This window comes from Sapajus apella, unplaced genomic scaffold (genome assembly GCF_009761245.1).
Source record: "Sapajus apella isolate SASKATOON/1434 unplaced genomic scaffold, GSC_monkey_1.0 scaffold89, whole genome shotgun sequence".
Taxonomy (NCBI): Eukaryota; Metazoa; Chordata; class Mammalia; order Primates; family Cebidae; genus Sapajus; species Sapajus apella.
This window is the reverse complement of record NW_022437029.1, coordinates 6,329,101-6,352,944: the sequence shown is the minus strand read 5'-3', so window position 1 is coordinate 6,352,944 and position 23,844 is coordinate 6,329,101. Positions and strand designations below refer to the sequence as shown.

Genomic DNA, 23,844 nt, shown 5'->3' with positions numbered 1-23,844 from the left:
ACCAATACATAACACATCACCCTTCCTCCTGGACCAACAGTAGCTCCTCAAATCTTTGCTCCCTGATTAGAAGGCCTTTCTCTTTCATCTACCTGATGACCTCTCCATTAGTTCCTTCAACAAATATTTACCACATGCCTACTATGAACTACATGTTCCCTTAGGTGTTAACAGCAACACTCTGCAAGGAGACTCACATAACTCACATGACAAATTTTCATATGTGTTTTATTATACTCTCCCTTTCCTAGACAGTTTTTAGAATCCATATGTTGTGGAGCAAACTGAGTCAATAAATGTTTTTTCATCAATCAAATCAGTTTAATAATGATGAGCAAACAAAGAAAAGTTCACATACAATTTGCCCCCTTATTCTTAATGATGTTACTGGGGACACTGGTTCCTACAAACAGTATCCCCTTATGAAGGCCAGAGGGAAATATCTGAGTGCTAAATACAAGTTGAATTTCTACAGAGCACTGCTGTCATTTTTCATCCTAAAGACACTATCAATCTTGATTCATTTGACAAATATTTGTAATATCAAGCATATATCACTTGCCTGCTCCAAGACATACCATGCTGTGCCCTGGGTGGATACTGTGACTAGAATGTGCTCTCTGGCCTCAATGAGGTAATATTCTCATGTAACTGAGAGTGCTTCTCTCTTCACTTCGGTACCTGGTAAGATCAAAGGCTAAGTACAAACGGTGATGTGCCAGCTTTCACCCTGCCTTCCTTAATTCCCTTCCTGTGCTCCTCACACTTTTTTATGTGCTTATATACAATGCTTGAAATGTTTTTGAGAACAAGGAAAGCACTCAACAATAAAACAAACCAACAAAGACAATTTGTAAAATCAGGTATCGGAAGGAGTAACGTGCCTGGCTAAGAACACTGGTATGGTTCTTCCATTTGAAAAGCTCTGTAACCTCATTGGTTATCCTTTCCTTTTTTCCCTCTTATTCTGTTTATTTCGGTCATAATTTCATTTGGAAATTCTTCTGGTTTCCTGGAAATCATATTTCTTTTAGAGTCTCTATTCAGTTAGAGAAATTGCAGCGAAAATGTTCTAAGTTTGTTTCTTAAATTGAAAAATTAAAAAAGCAATCTGTTAAAATCTAGAGTCCACTAAGATCAATAACATTCCAAGATATTATGGTAAATTCTACCCTTGGTTTTCACAAGTTAAATAAGACTTGGTAAGCAACAGCTAGATGACCATAAGCCACAGAAGGCTTTGCCTGTTTTGATTCAGTTCTTTTTACTTAACTTTTTAGTTAACTTGTTTTTATTATCGGTAGGTAGACTGAAACTGAGCACAAATCTCAAGTCACATTTGTAAGTGATCATGAGCAAAACATTCTTTTTCCTATAGTCAAAATTGCTAATCCTAATGTTGCAATATTCTTAATTAGCTCAAAATACCTAATGATATTATTTAAACATTCCCAAAACAAAATGAATTCTAGTTTGCTTTAGTTTAAAAACACAAGCCTGGCATTGCTCAGCACCCAACAATGCTGAACAAATTTTTAAACAAATGTAGAAATCAAACTGCCGCGGCTTCTACAGACTGCAAATCCATGTTCTAGAAAATCCATGTTCTAAAATTCATGTTCTATAGACTGTTAATCCATGTATCTTTGGTAATCATGGAAATCTGAGCATGGTGGCTTATGTCCATGGATTATCAAAGAAAGTTCTGACATCTTTTTTGGAGATTTTAGGGTAGATTCTTCTTTCATGGGATAGTATAAGTCTACAATACCTCATCTGCCACCCTAATATCCAAAGTCTCTGAAAACCCAAAGCTTTTGGCAAAGCAGATCTGATCAACATGAGGCCATATAAACTACAGAGTGGGTCCTCATATATTTTGTGGCATAAATATGAATATGTTTGATTTATTTCCAGGTTCCCAGGTTCCACAAGTGGGTGTTAGGTAATGCACAATATATTCATCGTGTACTTTTGTAAAATCCCCCAAATTCTGAGTTCTAAACATATCTGGTCCAAAGGATTACACATAAGGGATTGTGGCCCACCATCCTAGGCCCAGGACATTAAACTGAGAGATGACCTGAAGAACAATTGCTTCCGTATGATCCTTATTGAAACAGATTTTTACTGCCCATGAGCCACATGTCTCTGTGACTCTAAGGACCCTTTAATCTTAGTTTTGTATTATGCTTTGTGATTCTTGTGTGACATCCTCTCCACTACCTATCAGTATAAAACACGGCCATATTGTAAGCATTTTGAGGGATTATTCACAGGTTTTCTAGTCTTACACATAGTACAAGAACAACAAATAAACTACATATGGCAATAAGTGGTTCAGTTTTTGTTTAGTGTGGCATCCCTTACACCCAGCACAATTCTGTAAGGTAGGTAATTTAGCTATTCATCTTACTGAGCTGAATTAAATTAGTTTGAACACTGCCACCTGCTGGCCACAGGTAAAATTTGCATTTCATGATACATTATCACAGGTAGTTGGGATTTTTATCTGTCAAAAATGTAGAACTGGCTGAGCGTGGTGGCTTATGTCTGTAATCCAAGCACTTTGGGAGGCTGAGGAAGGAGGATATTTTGAGCCCAGGGGTTCTGGACCAGCCTGGGCAACATAGCAAGACCCTATTTCAAATTATTTTAAAAATAAAAGTATATACAGTAGAACAATGACTTACTAGTTTCATATTATTTGATGCTGAATAGCCTTATCTAAGATAGTTTCATCTAAGCACCTAGATCCCCAATGAACAGTTTCCACTGACAATGACTACAGCAACATCCATAAGCTCATTCACCTCATTAATTTAGGCAGTTTATGCTCATTTAAACTGATAGTTACCTACACAAGTAATTCATACCAAGGGAGTTATACGACAAAAATATCCTTCCCTCTGCAAAAGGTTTGCTACCTACCTCCAGGCTCTGTTTCATGCAGAACTCTCTCAGTGCATTTAAGTATAATAACCCTTGAAAGAGGAAAAAAAAAAACCTTAAAATTCATTTGTTAAAATCCTGCCTTCAAATGCAATTAGGACACAGTAAAACATTTCACAAACAAAACTGGGGACCAAAGAGTGAAAGCATTTAATATAGAATTTGGAGGATTTTAGAATCTAAAATGCTGAGACTTATAGGAATAGATCTATTTTATAAAAATATATACATTTTAAACTATTGTAATTTCAATTTAATTTCCTCATCCATTTGTTTAGAGTTAAAATAATTCTAAGTTTGCATATTACACTTCATATGCTAGAAGCTGCGTGAATGAAAAGGTTCTCCTCTTCTGTCCCTCAGTTATAAAAGTGCTCTGCATATTTCTTACGTGCAATGACTTGAGTCTTAATTTAGAGAAAGAAATTCTGATTTATCCTCATCTCTGGGTATATTACTAGTTCCTTCAGTATCATCCTGGATTAGAAAGGAGTTTAATACGCATGTTCCTTGCTCATTAATATTTAGATGGTGATCATCCCTATATTTAAAACAGTACTCAAAGGCATAGTATTAGTTGGATCTGTATTATCTCCTACACCGGTCATAACTGAAACAATGCAGATTATGACAATTTCCTTGGCAAAGACAGTGTCCAAGGAGACTGGATAAACGCACACCCTTACACTGAAGGACCAGCAGAAAGGAAAGGACTCATCTCCAACCAAAAATATATATACATGTTACTATGTACTGTCCTATGCATCATGTTAAGCTTTCAACAAAATACTAAGAATATACCAAAAAAAAAAAAAAGGGAAAAATAAAACAAGTCCAAGTTCCACTTCTAGAATAACAGTGTGAGGAACTCCATGACCCACTCACCAGTGGAACAAGTATAACTGATGAAAACCATTTAAGATATCCAACCATTTAAAGTCCAAGTAATGTGTCCTAAAAAGATAAAGGAAATTATAAAACATTTCTTTTTTTTTTTTTTTAGGGTTTTCATCTTTTTTTTTTTTAAATTTTATTTTATTTTACTTTTTCCCCATTTATTTATTTTATTGCATTTTAGGTTTTGGGGTACATGTGAAGAACATGCAAAATTGTTGCATAGGTACACACATGGCAGTGTGATTTGCTGCCTTCCTCCCCTTCAACTACATCTGGCATTTCTCCCCTTGCTATCTCTCCCCAGCTCCCCACCCTCCACTGTCCCTCCCCTATTTCCCCCTGACAGACCCCAGTGTGTGATGCTCCCTTCCCTGTGTCCATGTGTTCTCATTGTTCAACACCCACCTATGAGTGAGAACATGCGGTGTTTGATCTTCTGCTCTTGTGTCAGTTTGATGAGAATGATGGTTTCCAGGTTCATCCATGTCCCTACAAAGGACACAAACTCATCGTTTTTGATGGCTGCATAATATTCCATGCTGTATATGTGCCACATTTTCCCTATCCAGTCTATCGTCGATGGGCATTTGGGTTGGTTCCAGGTCTCTGCTACTGTAAACAGTGCTGCAATGAACATTCGTGTGCACGTGTCCTTATAGTAGAACGATTTGTAATCCTTTGGATATGTACCCAGTAATGGGATTGCTGGGTCAAATGGAATTTCTATTTCTATGTCCTTGAGGAATCGCCACACTGTCTTCCACAATGGTTGAACTAATTTACACTCCCACCAACAGTGCAAAAGTGTTCCTATTTCTCCACATCCTCTCCAAATTAAAAATATTTGTGCATCAAAGGACATTGATATCAAAAAAAAGATAACTGACAAAATTGAAGAAAATATTTGCAAATTACATATCTGATAAAGGACTTGTACTTAGACCATATAAAGAACACTGACAACTCAGTTATTTTAAAAATAACAATTAAAAAACAGGCAAGCTAACTACACTGGTATTTCTCCCAACGAGATATACAAATGGCCAATAAACACATGAGAAATGCTCAATATCATTAGCCATCAGAGAAATGCAAATCAAAACCACAGTGAGATACCACTTCACATCCACTAGAATGTGCTATAATCCAATTATGGAAAGTGAAAAGTATTGGTGAAATGTGGAGAAATTAGGACTCTCATACACTGCTGGTGGGAGTGTAAATTGTAGTCATCACTATGGAAAACAGTTTGAGTTTCTCCAAAGTTTAAACATAGAAGTACCATCAAACCAGTAATTCTATGGCAAGAGAAATAAAAACATATGTTACCATCAGAATTTGTACACAAATGTTTATAGCAGCATTATTCATAATAGCCCAAAATTGGAACCGATCCCAATGCCCATCAACTGATTATGTATAAATAAAATGTGGTATACCCATATAGTGGAATGTTATGTGGAATCCATGCTACAACATGGATGAACCCTGATATCATGTTGAAGGAAAGGACCCAGTCACAAAGTAATATCTATTGCATAATTCCATTTATATGAAATATACAAGATAGGTAAATACATAGAAATAGAAAGTTTATTAGTTGTTATCTAGGGCTGAGAGGGATTGAAGACTTGGAGGGTAATGCCTAAAATATATAGGTATTTGGGGGGCAGTGATTAAAACATTCTAAAATTGTGGTGATAGTCGCACAACTTCATAAACATATCAAAAGCCATTAAATTGTATGTGTTAAGTAGGTGAATTGCATGGCATATGAATTATATCTTAATAATGCTAGAAATAGAGAGAGAGAATGGTCTGAGAGACAAAGGAATCATTACAAACATACCCAGATATGACTCCTATGTTGAAGCTATCACAGAATCACCTTAAAATAACTAAAATTAATATGTTAAAAACTATAATGGAAAACTTAAACAGCATGCAAGACCAGATAGGTATCTTCAGCAAAGAGATAAAAACTCTAAGAAAGATTCAAGTGCAAATTCTAGACATTAAAACGAAGTAACAGAGATGAAGATTGTCTTTGACAGTTTTATCACCAGACTAAACAGAGCCAAGGAAAGAATTGGTGAACTTGAACACAGATCAATAAAAATTATCTAAACAAAAAAGCATAAAGCAAAAAGAGTGAGGGGACAAAGGAAAAAACAACACACTTTCCAACATCTGCTGAGCAACAGCAGATGGTCTAACCAAAGTGTCGCTGGAGTTCTAGAATTAGAACACGGAGAAAATGGAAAAGACGAAATATTTGAAGATACAATGGCTGAGAATATTCCTGAATTATAGACAGACATCAAATGACAGAGCCAAGAAATGCAGAGAATACCAAGTAGGATTAATGCCCAAATAGAAAAAGAACACATGTAAGCATCTCATATGCAAAATGCTGAAAGTCAAAGACAAAAATAAAACCTTAAAGGCAGTCAAAGGCAAAAAAAGACAAATTGCTTTCAGAATAAGAACAACAATTATAGCAAATTTCCCATCAGAAAACATACAAGGATGAAGACAATAAGTGAAATATTTTAAGGTCTAAAAGGAAAAACTAAAACATTTGTTAATCTAGAATTTTGTACACTTCAAAAGTGAAGGAGAAATGAATCCTAGTTATATAACACAAACCAAGGGAGTTTATTGTCAGCAGATCTGCTCTATAAGAAACGTTAAAAAAAATTTCTTCGGGAAGAAAAAACCGTGAGATAGGTCAGAGATTTGATTCTAAACAAAGTAATTAAAATTGTCCTTCCTCTTAGTTCTTAAGATGGAAGCACAAATTCTCGATTTTAGATCTTTTTTCTAATATATGCATTTAATACTATAAATTTTCCCCTAAGCAGCACTTTTTTTGCATCTCACAAATTTGGTAAGTTACATTTTCATTTGCAGTTTGTTTCAAATATTTTCAAATTGTTCTTGAGACTTCTTTAAACTATGTGTGATTTATAAGTATATTGGTTAATATCCATATATTTGAGGGTTTTTGAGGAACTTTCTGTTACTGATTTCTAGTCTAATTTCATTGTGACCTGAGAGTATACTTTTTATTGTTTCTATTCATATGAAACTTGCTAAAATGTATATTCTAGCCCAGAATGTGGTCTTTCTTTGCGAACATCAGTTTGAGCTTGAGACAAAGGGGTAGTCTGTTGATGTTAAAGTATTTCACAAACATAAATTAAACCCAGTTGTAGAATGGTTGATTTTCTACCTGCTGTATCTATAAATTACTGATAGATAGGTGTCAGTCTTCAACTGTAATTGTGGATTTGTCTACATCTCTTCGAAATAGTATTAGTTTTTGCCTCAAGTACTTGGATGCTTTGCTGTTAGGTTCATACACAATAAGGTTGTTATGTCTTCTTGGAGAATTGACCCTTTTATCATTATGCGATACTCCTCTGTACCCATGATTATACTTTTGCTTTTTTTTTTTTTTTTTTTTTTTTTTTTGAGACGGAGTTTCACTCATGTTACCCAGGCTGGAGTGCAATGCAATGGCGCGATCTCGGCTCACTGCAACCTCCGCCTCCTGGGTTCAGGCAATTCTCCTGCCTCAGCCTCCTGAGTAGCTGGGACTACAGGCATGCGCCACCATGCCCAGCTGAATTTTTTGTATTTTTAGTAGAGACGGGGTTTCACCATGTTGACCAGGATGGTCTCGATCTCTTGACCTTGTGATCCACCCGCCTCGGCCTCCCAAAGTGCTGGGATTACAGGCTTGAGCCACCGCGCCCGGCCTATACTTTTGTTTTGAAATACATCTTGTTGAAATTAACATTGCTACTCCAGTTTTCTTCTGATTAGTGTCTATATGATATAATTTTCCCTAGCCTTGTATTTTTAATCTTTGTTTTATATGTAAAATGGGTTTTGTGTATACGACATATAGTTGTGTCCTGTTTTTTAATCCCCTCTGACAGTCTCTCTTTTAATTGGCATATTTAGGCCAATCACATTTAAGTGACTGTTGATATAGTACAATGAATATCTACCATGTTTGTCACGTTTTCTACTTGTTGCATTGTTCCTTGTTTCTTTAATCCTCTGCTCTTATCCAGCCTTCTCAGTTTTTGTTTCTGTTCCATTTGTTTTGGTTTGTTTTGAGATAAGGTCTCACTCTGTTGTCCGGGCTGAGGTGCAGTGGGCAATTATAGCTCCCTGTGCCTTGCGTTTCTGAGCTTGAATGATCGTTCCACCTCAGCATCCCCGGTAGCTGGGACTACAGGCATGTGCCACCATGCCTGGCTCTTCTTTGGTTTTAATGGCAGCATTTTATAATTTTTTTCTCTCCTCTTACCATGTAAATTATATTTATTTTTCAAAACCTTTTGTGATTGCCCTAGAGTTTGCAATATACATTTACAACTAATTTAAGACCAGATTCAAATAACATACTGACTTACAGCTACTGCCTATACCTTATAACTTTGTGTTTCCAATGTTCGTTCCCTGATAATATTGCTGCCATTCATTACATTTACCTTCATACTATAATCACTTGGTACATTGTTACTATTATTACTTTGAACAAACTATTATATTTTAGATCAATTAATAAGAAAAATAAAAGATCTTATTTTCATGGATTCCTTTTCTGACACAGATTCCATTAACTAATTTATGAGATTCAAGTTTCTGACCTTATTTTCCTTCTCTCTGAAAAATTTCTTTTAACATTTCTTGAAAGTCATGTCTAACAAAAATGAATTTCATCAGTTTTTTTTAACCTAAGAAAAGTTTTATTTTTTCTTCACTCTTGCAGGATAATTCTTCTGGATACAAAATTATTATAGGTTGCTGGATTTTTTTCTAATAACGCTTTAAATATCTCACTGCTTGCTTTTAAGTTTGCTGATAAAAAAACAGTTGTATTTTTTTTATCTTGGCTCCTCTATAAGTAAGATGTTTGTATAGTCTGCCTTATTTCAAGATTTTCTGTTTTCAGTTTTCTAAGACATAGATATGCTATACCTCAGAGTAGACTGTAGTATTTATCCTGTTTGGTGTTTTCTGAGCTACTACACATGTGGTTTGACGTTCGTCATTAAATTTTGAAAATTCTAGTCCATTATTTATTTCAAGTAATTGTTCTGTGTTTTTTATCCTTTTGACACTCCAAAATTGTTATAGAATATCAAAAGGTATATCATACCCTTTGAAATTATCTCACAATTCATTAATATTCTGTTCTTTTAAATTTTTATTATGTTTTCTTTTCTTTGCTTTTCAGTGTAGGAATTTTCTATTGACCCAGTTTCAAGCTCAATGATTGTTTCCCTGACTGAATCCAATCTACTGATGAGTCCATCAAAAGCAACTTTCATTTCTGTTAGAGTGTTCTTGATTTCTATAATTTTCTTTTGATTCTTTCTTAAAGTTTTCTTCTCTCTGCTTACATTATCCCTCTGTTCTTGCATGTTGCTTACTTTTCCATTAAAGCCCTTAATATATTATGCATGGTTATTTTAAATCCCATGCCTAATAATTCGAAGACCTGTGTTATATCTGAGTCTAGTTTTAACAGTTGCTTTGTCTGGTCAGATTATGCTTTCTCTTTTCTTTTAGCATAAATTGTAAATGTTTTGTTGTGGAAAGTCAGGCATGGTATCTGGAGTCATAGGATCTCAGGCAACCAGGCTTTTTGTATAGGGTTTCAGGTTAATCTGGCTAGGAGCTAGGCTGTGTTAGTATTTTCGCAGCTGGAGGTTCCAGAGGCTTCAGTTTCTTCTAGTTCCTTGTTTTGTGTTTTCTCCCCTCTTACCTTTGGGTTTCCCTAGAAAATTCTTAATTAGAGTCTGTGTCTTGCATCTCGATTGTAATTCACTGTTATTATGCTGGAACCTTATTAATATTTTTGTGAGGTGTTGGGGAGGAGAAAGATTCTATAATCTTATCATTAAATTTTAGTGTTTTAGTGGGCTTAAGTGTCTGGGGTTCAACATATAAAAACATTTTTAGCTGTATTTCTTCCTTCATATGAGACAAAGACAGAGTAGACACGAGTTATCAAGTTTCCCTTTTCCAGGTCAGTTAAGATTGTGCCTAGCAGTTTTCCTTACATGCTTCACCTGTGTTATAGAAAATGCTCTTAATGTATTTCAGTATAGTTAATTTTCCATATTGAAATGGAAAGAAAGGAAATAAATGTTTGCTTTTCTTTTCTTTCTGCTGGGAACCAGAGGGAATTTTTCTCGTATCTTCACCATAAGAACCTGGTGGATCTTCTGTAGGTAAAGCTCATTAAATTTTGGAAGTAACCCTAAAACTAACCCTCCAAGAGTTTATTATTTTTATTTTATTATACTTTAAGTTGTGGGGTACATGAGCAGAATGTGCAGGTTTGTTACATAGGTATACACATGCCATGGAGTTTGCTGCATCTATCACCCCATCATCTACATTAGGTATTTATCCTGACGCTATCCCTCCTCTATGCCCCCACCCCCTGCTATCCCTCCCTAGACCCCTACCCCCTGACAGGCCCTGGTGTGTGATGTTCCCCTCCCTATATCCATGTGTTCTCATTGCTCAACACCCACTTATGAGTGAGAACATACAGTGTTTGTTTTTTTTGTTCATGTATCAGTTTGCTGAGAATGATGGTTCCAGCTTTATCCATATCCCTGCATAGGACATGAACTCATACTTTTTTATGGCTCCATAGCATTCCATTGTGTATATGCCACATTTAGGTCAAGTAGTTCATCAAAATTATCACTAAAGTCATACTACTAGTTACTAGTCCCAGTAGTTTCTGCCCTCAGTAAGCTGATCTTGACTGTAATTCTATATGCTAGTCAGTCTCCAGATTTCCAGGCAGTGGCTTGCCCTGTGACCCCCAATTCTCTTAGATATCTATGAAAAGTTATGGGTTTTCAGTTTATCCATTTTTCTGTGTTTGTTTTACTAATGGGAGTGGCAACTTCCCATGCTCTCCATATGTTGAAACAGACACCAGAAGTCCTCTACGGTTTTTGTGTTTTGTTTCGAGACAGAGTCTTGCTCTTTTGCCAGGTTGGAGTGCAGTGGTGCAATGTTGGCTTACAATAACCTCCACTTCCTGAGTTCAAGCTACTCCCCTGCCTCAACCTCCCATGTAGCTGGGACTACAGACGTGACCACCCATGCCCCACTAATTTTTTGTATTTCAGTACAGACAGGGTTTCACCATGTTGGTCAGGCTGGTCTCTAACTCCTGACCTCATGATCTGCCCTCCTTGGCCTCTCAAAGTGCTGGGATTACAGGCATGAGCCACCTATTTTATATATCACTTGTTCTCAGCCAAAATATCAGCTGGTCAGCATTTTTTTATTGCATTTAGGTTTTGGGGTACATGTGAAGAATATACAAGACTGTTGCATAGGTACATACATGGCAGTGTGATTTGCTGCCTTCCTCTGATTACCTATATCTGGCATTTCTCCCCATGCTATTTCTCCCCAACACCCCACCCCCTCCACTGTCCCTCCCCTACTTCCCCCACACAGACTCCAGTGTGTGATGCTCCCCTCCCTGTGTCCATGTGTTCTCATTGTTCAACACCCACCTATGAGTGAGAACATGTGGTGTTTGATTTTCTGTTCCTGTGTCAGTTTGCTGAGAATGATGGTTTCCAGATTCATCCATGTCCCTACAAAGGACACGAACTCATCATTTTTGATGGCTGCATAGTATTACATGGTATATATGTACCACATTTTCCCTGTCCAGTCTATCATCAATGGGCATTTGGGTTTTTTCCAGGTCTTTGCTATTGTAAACAGTGCTGCAATGAACATTCGTGTGCATGTGTCCTTAAAATAGAACGATTTATAATCCTTTGGATATATACCCAGTAATGGGATTGCTGGGTCAAATGGAATTTCTATTCCTGGGTCCTTGAGGAATTGCCACACTGTCTTCCACAATGGTTGAACTAATTTGCACTCCCACCAACAGTGTAAAAGTGTTCCTATTTCTCCACATCCTCTCCAGCATCTGTTGCTCCAAATTTTTTAATGATCGCCATTCTAACTGGCGTGAGATGGTATCTCAATGTAGTTTTGATTTGCATTTCTTTAATGACCAGTGATGATGAGCATTTTTTCATATGTTTGTTGGCCTCATGTATGTCTTCTTTTGTAAAGTGTCTGTTCATATCCTTCGCCCATTTTTGAATGGGCTTGTTTTTTTCTTGTAAATCTGTTTTAGTCCTTTGTAGATTCTGGATATTAGCCCTTTGTCAGATGGGTAAACTGCAAAATTTTTTTCCCATTCTGTTGGTTGCCGATTCACTCTAATGACTGTTTCTTTTGCCATGCAGAAGCTGTGGAGTTTGATCAGGTCCCATTTGTCTATTTTGGCTTTTGTTGCCAGTGCTTTTGGTGTTTTGGTCATGAAGTCCTTGCCTATGCCTATGTCCTGAATGGTTTTGCCTAGATTTTCTTCTAGGGTTTTTATGGTGTTAGGTCTTATTTTTAAGTCTTTAATCCATCTGGAGTTAATTTTAGTGTAAGGTGTCAGGAAGGGGTCCAGTTTCTGCTTTCTGCATATGGTTACCCAGTTTTCCCAACACCATTTATTAAACAGGGAATCCTTTCCCCATTGCTTGTTTTTGTCAGGTTTGTCAAAGACCAGTTGGTTGCAGATGTGTGGTGTTGCCTCTGAGGCCTCTCTTCTGTTCCATTGGTCTATATCTCTATTTTGGTACCAGTACCATGCTGTTTTGATTACTGTAGACTTGTAGTATAGTTTGCAGTCCGGTAGTGTACTGCCTCCAGCTTTGTTCTTCTTGCTCAGAATTGACTTGGCTATGCGGGCTCTCTTTTGGTTCTATATGAAGTTTCAGGTGGTTTTTTCAAGTTCTGTGAAGAAGGTCATTGGTAGCTTGATGGAGATAGCATTGATTCTGCAAATTACCTTGGGCAGTATGGCCATTTTCACAATATTGATTCTTCCTAACCATGAGCATGGAATGTTTCTCCATCTGTTTCTTTCCTTTCTTATTTCGTTGAGCAGTGGTTTGTAGTTCTCCTTGAAGAGGTCCTTTACATTCCTTGTTAGTTGTACTGCTAGGTATTTTATTCTCTTTGTAGCAATTGTGAATGGCAGTTCGTTCTTGATTTGGCTGTCTTTAAGTCTGTTATTGGTGTATAGGAATGCATGTGATTTTTGCACATTGATTTTGTATCCTGAGACTTTGCTGAAGTTGCTTATTAGTTTCAGGAGATTTTGGGCTGAGACAATGGGGTCTTCTAAATATACAATCATGTCATCTGCAAATAGAGACAATTTGACTTCCTTCTTTCCTATTTGAATACCCTTTATTTCTTTTTCTTGCCTGATTGCTCTGGCTAGAACTTCCAATACTATATTGAATAGGAGTGGTGAGAGAGGGCATCCTTGTCTAGTGCCACATTTCAAAGGGAATGCTTCCAGTTTTTGCCCATTTGGTATGAAATTGGCTGTTGGTTTGTCGTAAATAGTTTTTATTATTTTGAGATATGTTCCATCAATACCTAGTTTATTGAGGGTTTTTAACATAAAGGGCTGTTGAATTTTGTCAAAGCCTTCTCTGCATCAACTGAGATAATCATGTGGTTTTTGTCCTTGGTTCTGTTTATGTGGTGAATTACATGTATAGACTTGCGTATGTTGAACCAGCCTTGCATCCCCGGGATGAAGCCTACTTGATAATGGTGGATAAGCTTTTTGATGTGCTGTTGCAATCAGTTTGCCAGTATTTTACTGAAGATTTTTGCATCTATATTTATCATGGATATTGGCCTGAAGTTTTCTTTTCCTGCTGAGTCTCTGCTAGGTTTTGGTATCAGGATGATGTTGGTCTCATAAAAATTTGGGAAGGATTCCCTCTTTTTGGGTTGTTTGGAATAGTTTCAGAAGGAATGATAACAGCTCCTGTTTGTATGTCTGGTAGAATTCAGCTGTGAACCCATCTGGACCTGGGCTTTCTTTGGGTGGTAGGCTCTTAATTGCTGCTTCAACTTCTGCCCTTGTTGTTGGCCTATTCAGAGTTTTGATTTCTTCCTGGTTTAGGCTTGGGAGGATACAAGTGTCCAGGAATTTATCCGTTTCTTCCAGGTTTACTAGTTTATGTGCATAGAGTTGTTTGTAAAAATCTCTGATTATGGTTTGCATTTCTGTGGAATCTGTGGTGACATCCCCTTTATCGTTTTTTATTGAATCTATTTGATTATTCTCTCTTTTCTTTTTTATTAATCTGGCTAGTGGTCTGTCTATTTTGTTGATCTTTTTGAAAAACCAGCTCCTGGATTTATTGATTTTTTGAAGAGTTTTTTGTGTCTCTATCTCCTTCAGTTCTGCTCTGATCTTAGTTATCTCTTGTCTTCTGCTAGGTTTTGAGTTTTTTTCATCTTGCTCCTCTAGCTCTTTCAATTCTGACGATAAGGTGTTGATTTTAGATCTTTCCTTGCTTCTCATGTGGGCACTTATTGCTATATATTTTCCTCTAGACACTGCTTTAAATATGTCTCAGAGATTCTGGTATGTTGTGTCTTCATTCTCATTGGTTTCGAAGAACATCTTTATTTCTGCCTTCATTTCATTGTTTATCCAGTCAACATTCAAGAGCAAGTTGTTCAGTTTCCATGAAGCTGTGTGGTTCTGAGTTAGTTTCTGAATTCTGAGTTCTAACTTGATTGCACTGTGGTCTGAGAGACTGTTTGTTATGATTTCTGTTCTTTTGCATTTGCTGGGGAGTGATTTACTTCCAATTATGTGGTCAATTTTAGAGTAGGTGTGATGTGGTGTAGAGAATAATGTATATTCTGTGGATTTGGGATGGAGAGTTCTGTAAATGTCTATTAGGTTTGCTTGGTCCAGGCTTGAGTTCAAGACCTGGATATCCTTGTTAATTTTTTGTCTCATTGATCTGTCTAATATTGACAATGGGGTGTTAAATTCTCCCACTATTATTGTGTGGGAGTCTAAGTCTCTGTGTATGTCATTAAGAACTTGCTTTATGTATCTGGGTGCTCCTGTAGTGGGTGTGTATATATTTAGGATAGGTGGCTATTCTTGTTGCATTGATCCTATTACCTTTATGTAATGTCCTTCTTTGTCTGTTTTGATCTTTGTTGGTTTAAAGTCTATTTTATCAGAGATGAGAATTGCAACTCCTACTTTTTTTTGCTCTCCATTTGCTTGGTAAATCTTCCTCCATCCCTTTATTTTGATCCTTTGCATATCCTTGCATGTGAGATGGGTTTCCTGGATACAGCGCACTGATGGGTTTTGGCTTTTTATCCAATTTGCCAGTCTGTGTCTTTTGATTGGGGCATTTAGCCCATTTACGTTTAGGGTTAATATAGTTATGTGTGAATTTGATCGTTTTTTGATGCAGTTTCTTCATTTTGTCAATGCTCTTTACCATTTGGTATGTTTTTGGAGTAGCTGGTACTGGTTGTTCCTTTCTATGTTTAGTGCTTCTTTCAGGAGCTCTTGTAATCTTGTAATGCAGGCCTGGTGGTGATGAAATCTCTGAGCACTTGCTTGTTTGTAAAGGATTTATTTTTCCTTCACTTATGAAGCTTCGTTTGGCTGGATATGAAATTCTGGGTTGAAAGTTCTTTTCTTTAAGGATGTTGAATATTGGCCCCCACTCTCTTCTGGCTTGTAGGGTTTCTGCTAAGAGATCTTCTGTGAGTCTGATGGGCTTCCCTTTGTGGGTAATTCGAGCTTTCTCTCTTACTGCCCTTAGCATTTTCTCCTTCATTTCAACCCTGGTGAAACTGATGATTATGTGTCTTGGGGTTGCTTGAGGAATACCTTTGTGGTGTTTCCTGGACTTGAATATTGGCCTGCCTTGCTAGGTCAGGGATGTTTTCCTGGATAATATCCTGAAGAGTATTTTCCAGCTTGGATTCATTCTCTCCATCACATTCAGATACACCTATTAAATGTAGATCAGGTCTTTTCACATAGTCCCATATTTCTTGGAGATGTTGTTCATTCCTTTTTACCCTTTTTTCTCTAATCTTGCCTTCTCCTTTTATTTCATTGAGTTGATCTTCGACCTCTGATATCCTTTCTTCTGCTTGGTCAATTCAGCTGTTGAAACTTGTGTATGCTTCACGAAGTTCTTGTGTTGTGTTTTTCAGCTCCATCAATTCACTTATATTCCTAAGTTGTCTATTCTCGTTAGCATTTCGTCAAATCTTTTTTCAACATTCTTAGTTTCTTTGCATTGGGTTAGAACATGTTCTTTTAGCTCACAGAAGTTTCTTATTACCCACCTTCTGAAGCCTGTTTCTGTCAATTCATCACATTCATTCTCCATCCAGCCTTGTTCCCTTGCTGGTGAGGAGTTGTGATCCCTTGCAGGAGGAGAGGCATTCTGGTTTCAGGTGTTTTCATCCTTTTTGTGCTGGTTTCTTCCCATCTTTGTGGATTTATCCACCTGTCATCTTTGTAGTTGCTGGCTTTCAGATTAGGTCTCTGAGTGGATGTCCAGTTTGTTGATGATGAAGTTATTTCTTTCTGTTTCTTAGTTTTCCTTCTAACATTCAGGCCTCTCTGCTGTAGGACTGCTGAGGTCCACTCTAGGCCCTGCTTGCCTGGGGATCACCTGCAGCAGCTGCAGAACAGTAAGGGTTGCTGCCAGTTTCTTCTGCTATCTTTGTCCCAGAAGGATACTTGCCTGATGTCAGTCTGAGCTCTCCTTTATGAGGTGACTCTTCAGATATATGGTGGTCAGGGAGCTGCTTGTGGAGGCAGTCTGTCCTTTATAGAAGCTTGACTGCTGAGCTGTGAGCGCCATTGTTCATTCAGAGCTGCTGGGCAGGTACATTTAAGTCTGCTGCAGCAAAACTCATAAACCCTTTTTTTTTTTTTTCCCAGGTGCTCTGTGCTAGAGAGTTAGGGCTTTATTTTAAGTTTCTCTCTTGCTGCTGCCTTTTTTCAGGGCTGCTCTGCCCAGCAAGGAGACACCCTAGTCACTGTCTGCCTGCAGAGGCTTTGCTGAGCTGCTGTCGGCTCCACCCAGTTGCCGTGTAAACTTCCCTGCAGTCCTGTTTATATGGGTATAGTTACAACTGCCTCAGCAATGGTGGCCCACCTCTGTAATGGTGGACTCTCTCTGTCATGGTGGGCTGCCTCGGCAATGGCGGGCTGCCTCAGCAATGGCGGACTACCTCTGTATTGGTGGGCTGCCTTGGTAATGGCGGATACTCTCCCCCACAGACTTGGACTGTCCCAGGTTCAGCTCTGCTTGCTGTGAAACTCTCAATGCAGAGTGTTTCAGATTGCTGTTTTTTTGTGGGGATAGGACCAGGCGAGCCTGATCACCTGGCTCCCTGCCTCAGACCCCCCCTTTTCTTTTTTTTTCAGTTGAATGGGCAACTCTGTCTCCCAGGTGTTCCAGTTGCCTGTTGAAAAGGCACTGGGATCTGTGTGATTTCCCGTGCGGCAACCCACTGCACCGGCTGAAACAGCTGTGCTGAGATTCGTGGCGCTTTTCTGTCCAGGAATCTCCTGGCCTGGTTCCTTGTTTCAGTCCCCTTTTTTATCAGTTGAATGAGCGTCTCTGTCTCCCAGGAGCTCCAATCGCCAGCTAAAAGGGCACCCGCATCTGTGTATTTTGTGAGGAGACCTGCCGCACTGGGGCGCCAGCCAAAACAGCCGTGCTGGCCAAAACAGCCATGCTGGCAAACCGTGGGGCTCCTCCACCTGGGAATCTCCTGGTCTGTGGGCAATAAAGATCCATCTGTAAATGCGGTGTCCACTCACCCTCTGCACTTTCGTTGAGAGCTGCAATCCTGAGCGGCTCTTAATTGGCCATCTTGGATCCATCTCGGTCAGCATTGTTTTATAGCATAGAATGATAAAAACTCTTTTTCATGAAGTATATGATTCTTTAATCACTCCACCTTTTTTGTTTCTATGTTTTTGTATATTTCCAGATGTAACCCTTCTTGCTTTTGTTATGTTGCATTAACTTAATTTCTCCTTGGTAATCAAAATCAATTACTCCATCCAGTAGATTAAGCCCTCTTTCTTTTTGAGTGGCATGAAGAGGCCAAAATCTCCAGGTGGTAGTCTCATTTTCTAATTTGATAGAACCTTTGATATACTTCCTGGTAGAAGCATTACAGCCATTATGTGATCTAAGATCTCAAAACCAGTGGAACTGAACATTGTCAAGTTGGGAAGCAATTATTCTGTCAGTAAATTATTAGGCATAACAATGAAAGCAGCCACAACCCCTTCCACCCCTTAATTCCCAAGCCCATATATTCTAGCTTTGGTGATGGCAGCACTATAAATGGTCTCTGATTTGAAGCATATACTACATACTTTACAACAAAGCTCCATCTTTTTAGAGTGTTATTTCCAACTGGCACTGTACTAACATGTAAGCCATTTCTCCATTCAGTTAGGCCAGTCTCTTCTAGGTAATGAGGTATGTAGTAATCCAATAAGTATGAGCCCACTGTTTCACCCCCTTTGCAGTAAAATGAGTGCATTGAACAGATACAGTGCTATGTAAATTGCCATAATGAATCCATAGATAGTGGTGATGCTACAAGCATTATAAATGGAGTACGCAAATCCAAACCTGGAATATGTGTTTATTCCACTGACAATGACTCTCTGCCCCTTCTATAATTGAAGAGGTCTAACGTAATCAACTTTCCATCAGGTTGCTAATTAATTTCCTCCAGGAAATAGTGGCATAGCAGGGAGTCATTGTTGGTCTCCACAGTTGGCAGATTAAATATCCAGAAACAGCATTGGTAAGGGTAAGGCCATACCCTTAAGTTATCGACAGCCTCTATTTTTGCTACCACAGCTACTTTATTCATGGGCCTATTTAAGAAGCACTGTGAGGATGGTGACATCCAAACAGCACATCATTTTGTTCACCTGATCATTAAGTCATCTCTGCAGTGGGAAACCCATTGGTGGGCATTTACATAAGACAAAAATACCTTCTCCAATCTGTGCCCTTTTTCAGACATCCATCCACATACTTCTTTTCCAAACTTCCTTGCCACTAATCTGTTCCACCCAATCTACAAGAAACTGTCTGTGAATAGTGTACTTTGTTTTTGGCTCTCTTACACTCCAGGCAAAGTGGACAACACAGTGCTAATTGAAGTTTCAACCAATGAGCATATTTTCCTTTACCACTATCCTTTAGAGCCACTCAGTGTAGTACTATAGTACTATAGCTGTCCACTTTCAGGTGGCACCAGGATATCACACAGACCTATTTGTAAATCAAGCTCAAGTTTTTTCTTGTTCAGTTAGCTGGTTGTAGGGAACCTCCCAGGAGGCCAGGGGTATGCATGAAGAGGAAAAATGCAACAGGTTTTATTGTCAAAGGACTCTGAGTCAAGCCACAAGGTTATGTAACTCACTTATTCATTCTGAAATGGCCCAAAATTGAACTTCCAGTTGATGGTGCACACATACAACCTTATGTGTAGATAGGTGGGAAAGGCTGAAAAATGGCTTCTCAAAAAATGTTTATGTCCTAAACTTTAAAACCTATGAGTATTTGATTATATGGCAAATACTAAAGGTTATTTTCAGATGTGATTTAGGATTGAGAAATGTGGGGATTATTTTGGATTATCCAGATGGGCCCTCAACAATTATATGTAACCCCAAAAGAGAGAGACAGAGGGAATTTGACACATATGCAAAGGCAATGGAAACGCAAAGCAGAAAGAGATTTAAAATTGCTATCCCTGAAGATTAAAGTGACGTGGTTTCAAGCCAAGGAATGCTGACAGTCACAAGAAGCTGGAAAAGACAAGAAGTAGAATCTCCCTTAGAGCCTCCAGAAGAGCATGGCCCTACTGACACCATAATTTTCATCATTTTTATAGAGTAACACTGATTTCAGGTTCCTGGCTACCAATACTGTGAAATAATACATTTCTATTGTCTTCAACCACCAAGTTTGTGGTAATTTGTTACAGCAGTTATAGGAAATTAACACAGTGGGTTTGAGAACAGCCGTTTCATGAAGGAAAACAGGCCATATGGTCACCCCATGTCTTACAGTTAGTTGTGCAGATCACTTTTTTTCAATTTGTCCTTACAAATTAGTAGAGACCAAAAACAAGCAAAAATCATTAGCCAGGATGGTAGCAGTTTATCACGTATCAGACACCATCTTGGTTTATTCCAGCAAAGGTACATCTGGGATGTCAGCCACAGTTGGTGTAACACAAGATCACGTTTATGATAGTGCATAGTCATTCTCCATGATCCACCTAACTTCCTCATAGGCCAAGCAGATCAGAGTTAAAGGGGGATGTGAGAGAAACGGCCACCTTTATTTCTTTTAAGCCTTTTATAATGACTTAATGTCTTTAATTCCTCCAGAAATTAAGTATTTCTTCTGTTTTACTATCTTGGTAAGAAAGTTCTAGGTATTTCCACTCAGTCTTTTCTACCATAGAGGATATCACCCATGGGTCACAGGACTAATTTGTGAATACTGCCAGTTGTCAAACATTCTATTTCGATTATACATTCAGAAACTGAGGAAATATATTGATCAACTAGGCCCACTATGAATCAGACTTCAGCTAAGATTTTAACTAGCACCTGACTACTATATGCTTGTGTACAAGAAAGAGTTAATATAGTAGGCCTGTTATTCTTCAAAAGTTTTGCTTAAAGTGTTATCCCGTGGCTAGCATCTGGGAACTCCAATTTTGGTAGGGTTTTTACTATCCTAACTTGTAAGATGGTACACTGTGTACAAACTGTTTGTACACACAGTATGGATTATACTAAAAATGCTTTCATCCAGGGAGTCTGGAGTTTTGATAGGTGCTAAGTAGAAAGGGACCTAAATAACCAGCCCACAATTAAAACCCCAGGCACTAAGTTTCTAAGTTTCTTTGGTCAACAATATTTCACTGTTTTGTCATAACTTATTGCTGGAAGAATTAATCATGTCTCATGTGAATCCACTGGGAGGAGATTCTTGGAGTCTTGTGCCTATTTTCCTTCAGATTTCACACTATGCAAACCATTTTGCTGATTTTTCTTTGTATCCTTTAACCATAGTAAATCTTAGCCACAAGTATGACTACGTGCTGAGTTCTATCTCCTAGCAATTCATTGAATCTGAAACAAATGGTCTCAGGGACTCTCAATTCAGCTCCACTTTGACTGGTTGGACAGAGTGACATTTTGAGTCCCCAAGAACTGGTGTAAATTCAGAGTCAGAGTTTAGGAACTGGGTATTCCTTTTTTCACAATGCACAATCTCTCTAGTAAATGGCTGAAGGTCCCTTCGGGGAAAGCTAAGAGGAAGATGTATGGAATATACTCAAATGAATGCCACAAGATCCTTCCTCAAGGTTACCTGGGTTCCCCTTGAATCAAGAGACTGTTTTTGAATTGAATTATGTCTAGTAATTGTGTAAAAGGCTGTAATTCTTTTGATTTGTCGAAAGTCAAATCAGGGTTTGTGGTACCAGATCTAGAGTATATTCTGTTATGTAACTTAACCAATTCTCTGGTAGGCTTTCTGATTATTTCATTCCTAGGGATGCTACAGTCAATTAGCCATAGCCAAAGATCCCTGCAAGTCAAGGCATTCTGGTGACTGGTACACTCCTGTTGACTTTAAAAGTAAATGTGTCGGCCGGGCGCAGTGGCTCACACCTGTAATACCAGCATTTTAGGAGGACTAGGCAGGTGGGTCATGAGGACAAGAGATTGAGACCATCCTGGTCAACATGGTGAAACCCCATCTCTACTAAAAAGTACAAAAATTAGCTGGAGGTGGTGGTACGCGCCTGTAGTCCCAGTCTCGGGAGGCTGAGGCAGGAGAATTGCTTGAACCCGGGATGTGGAGGTTGCAGTGAGCTGAGATCGTGCCACTGCACTCCAGCCTGGCGCCTGGTGACAGAACGAGACTCTGTTACAACAAACAAGCAAAAAAAAAAAAGTAAATGTGTCCACATTGTCTTTGGAATTTAAGTGCTGTGACCTGGCCTCTGATAGTCTGGAAATCTTATCCTCATTTAAATCAGAGAGCTTCTGATAGTCTGGAAATCTTATCCTCATTTAAATCAGAGAGCTTATTTTAATGGTGGTATCCTCCATGGCTATACCTGGCCTACAAAAAGAGAGCAATTGCAAATCTTTTCAAAAATGCAAGTACATCTCTCACTAACACATTCTTTAATGCCTTAGTGCACATAGTGTCTTCTGGGCCTTTCATGGAATATATTTGAGTGTTAGGGTTGCAGGTCTGACATTCTCATCTTCCCAAAACTTTTGGGGTCCTTTATCCACATTTTGCCAGGAAAACTCTGGCATCTGAACATCATTAAATGTAGGCTATCTTTGAGTCTAAATTTCAACCAACTGAGTAAAATATTAGAGCTGCCCCCAGCTGTACAAGCTAACATACTACAGCTGGTATCTGTAGCAAATGCACCTATATTAGTGGTTCTGCCTAATCTAGTATTACATTTTTTCCCTCTTTGGTCTAATACCCTTGGAAACCTCTTCCCCATATTTCTAAAGTTTACATTGATTCTGTATTAGCAGAGACTTACAATTCTTTAAGTGATGCAATTTCCTCCTAGGTTATAATGTGTACCTGTCACTGGAGCATGCTAAAATTTCACCCAAGCTATGTATTTAGTAGCCACAGTGAGTGGTTTTAATGGGTTAACATGAGCATCTCCCTTCGAGGCACTTTTCCCAGATGAGTTAATCACAAAATTTCAAGTACAAGAAGACTAGTTTCCTCAGCTATAGGAGAGCAAACCAGTTCTCCTGCAAAGGAGTCTCAGAAGAACTTGGAGGTTCAAGATTGACAGTTCCACCTGGATTCAAACATATGTCTTAATTCTAAGTATCAGTATTCCATTCCTCCCTATTCAGTGCCTTTTCCCATGAGAAATTTTGCAACATTGAATTTAACAGATCCCAGAATTTAACCACCTACACAATTAAATTGAGATTTTGAGCAAAATCACAGTAAAATGTCAGACTCTTCTTGAAACCATAGTGAAAGAGGAATAAACAATGAGTTCTAAAAAAAAAGAGGGGCTATTCACTATTGTTAATGTGTATTACTTACCATGTGTCATGGACTTTGAAAAGTAATTTAAAGACATTATGTGGTATCATGCACTCACTTAATTCCTTTCATTGCACTCAGAATAAACCCCAAATCTCTGTCATGGCCTTCTGGGTCCTAAATGGTCTGCACCTCTGCTGACCTCTCAGTTTGATGAGAAAGTTTCAGCCACACATATCTTCCTTCCACTTTTCTCAGCTTACATGTCACCTTCTCCAAACTGCTTTTCAAAAGTAGCTCACTCCCCGTTTCATCAGTACCCACGTGAAGACTACGCTTCTTTATCACTATAGTATTTTACTTACTGTATGCTTTTCTTATTGCATGTTTAGTATTTTTATTTATGTTTATTTACTGTGTGCTTATTATTTTTATTCCATGAGACTGTAACCTGAACTCAGGCATGGACTGTCTATGGTTTGTTCACATTGCACCGCACCAGAGAAGGAGGGTAAGAGGCATATGTAGAACTCTGACACCTCTAGAAGTTGGCATACATTATTTCCTACTGCTTTTTAAATGGGCAAATGGAAGCCTGGAGAGCCACGTTAACGTATTCCAGGTCCGTCACAAACAACTGGGGGGCCACGGTCTGTGGATCTTCAAGCTGGGTTTGGTCACCTCCTAGGATAACCCCATACGAGTAAGTGAAGCTCATTGCAATTCCCTCCTGTCCTCTAACGATAGGGGCAGCAGTGTCTGTACCGAGAGGAAACTATGAGCATCATCACTATCATCACAAAACTGGCGCGTGCTTACCATGTTGGTGATGTGCCCAGTCTCCACCTTGCCTGGGACCAGAGCTGTTAGCGGCAGACGCGGCCACGCACTCGCGGAACTGCCAGGTAGCACCCGCCCCTCTCTGCGCAGGCGCGCGCCTGCT

At 38.6% G+C, this 23,844-nt stretch overlaps 1 protein-coding gene across 3 annotated transcripts in view; it reads right to left on the bottom strand.

Annotated features, from left to right (window-relative positions):
- Positions 1–23,839, bottom strand: part of TMEM182 (transmembrane protein 182) — an 85,697-nt gene extending 61,858 nt beyond the window's left edge. The window contains exon 1 of one of the 3 annotated variants that reach the window (XM_032255575.1): positions 23,721–23,839. In XM_032255575.1, the coding sequence (XP_032111466.1) occupies positions 23,721–23,723 (3 nt within the window). In that variant the 5' untranslated portion in view covers positions 23,724–23,839. The remainder of the gene's footprint in view (positions 1–23,720) is intronic. The other 2 variants (XM_032255573.1, XM_032255574.1) reach the window with 2 other exon arrangements.
- Between the last annotated feature and the right edge of the window lie 5 nt (positions 23,840–23,844).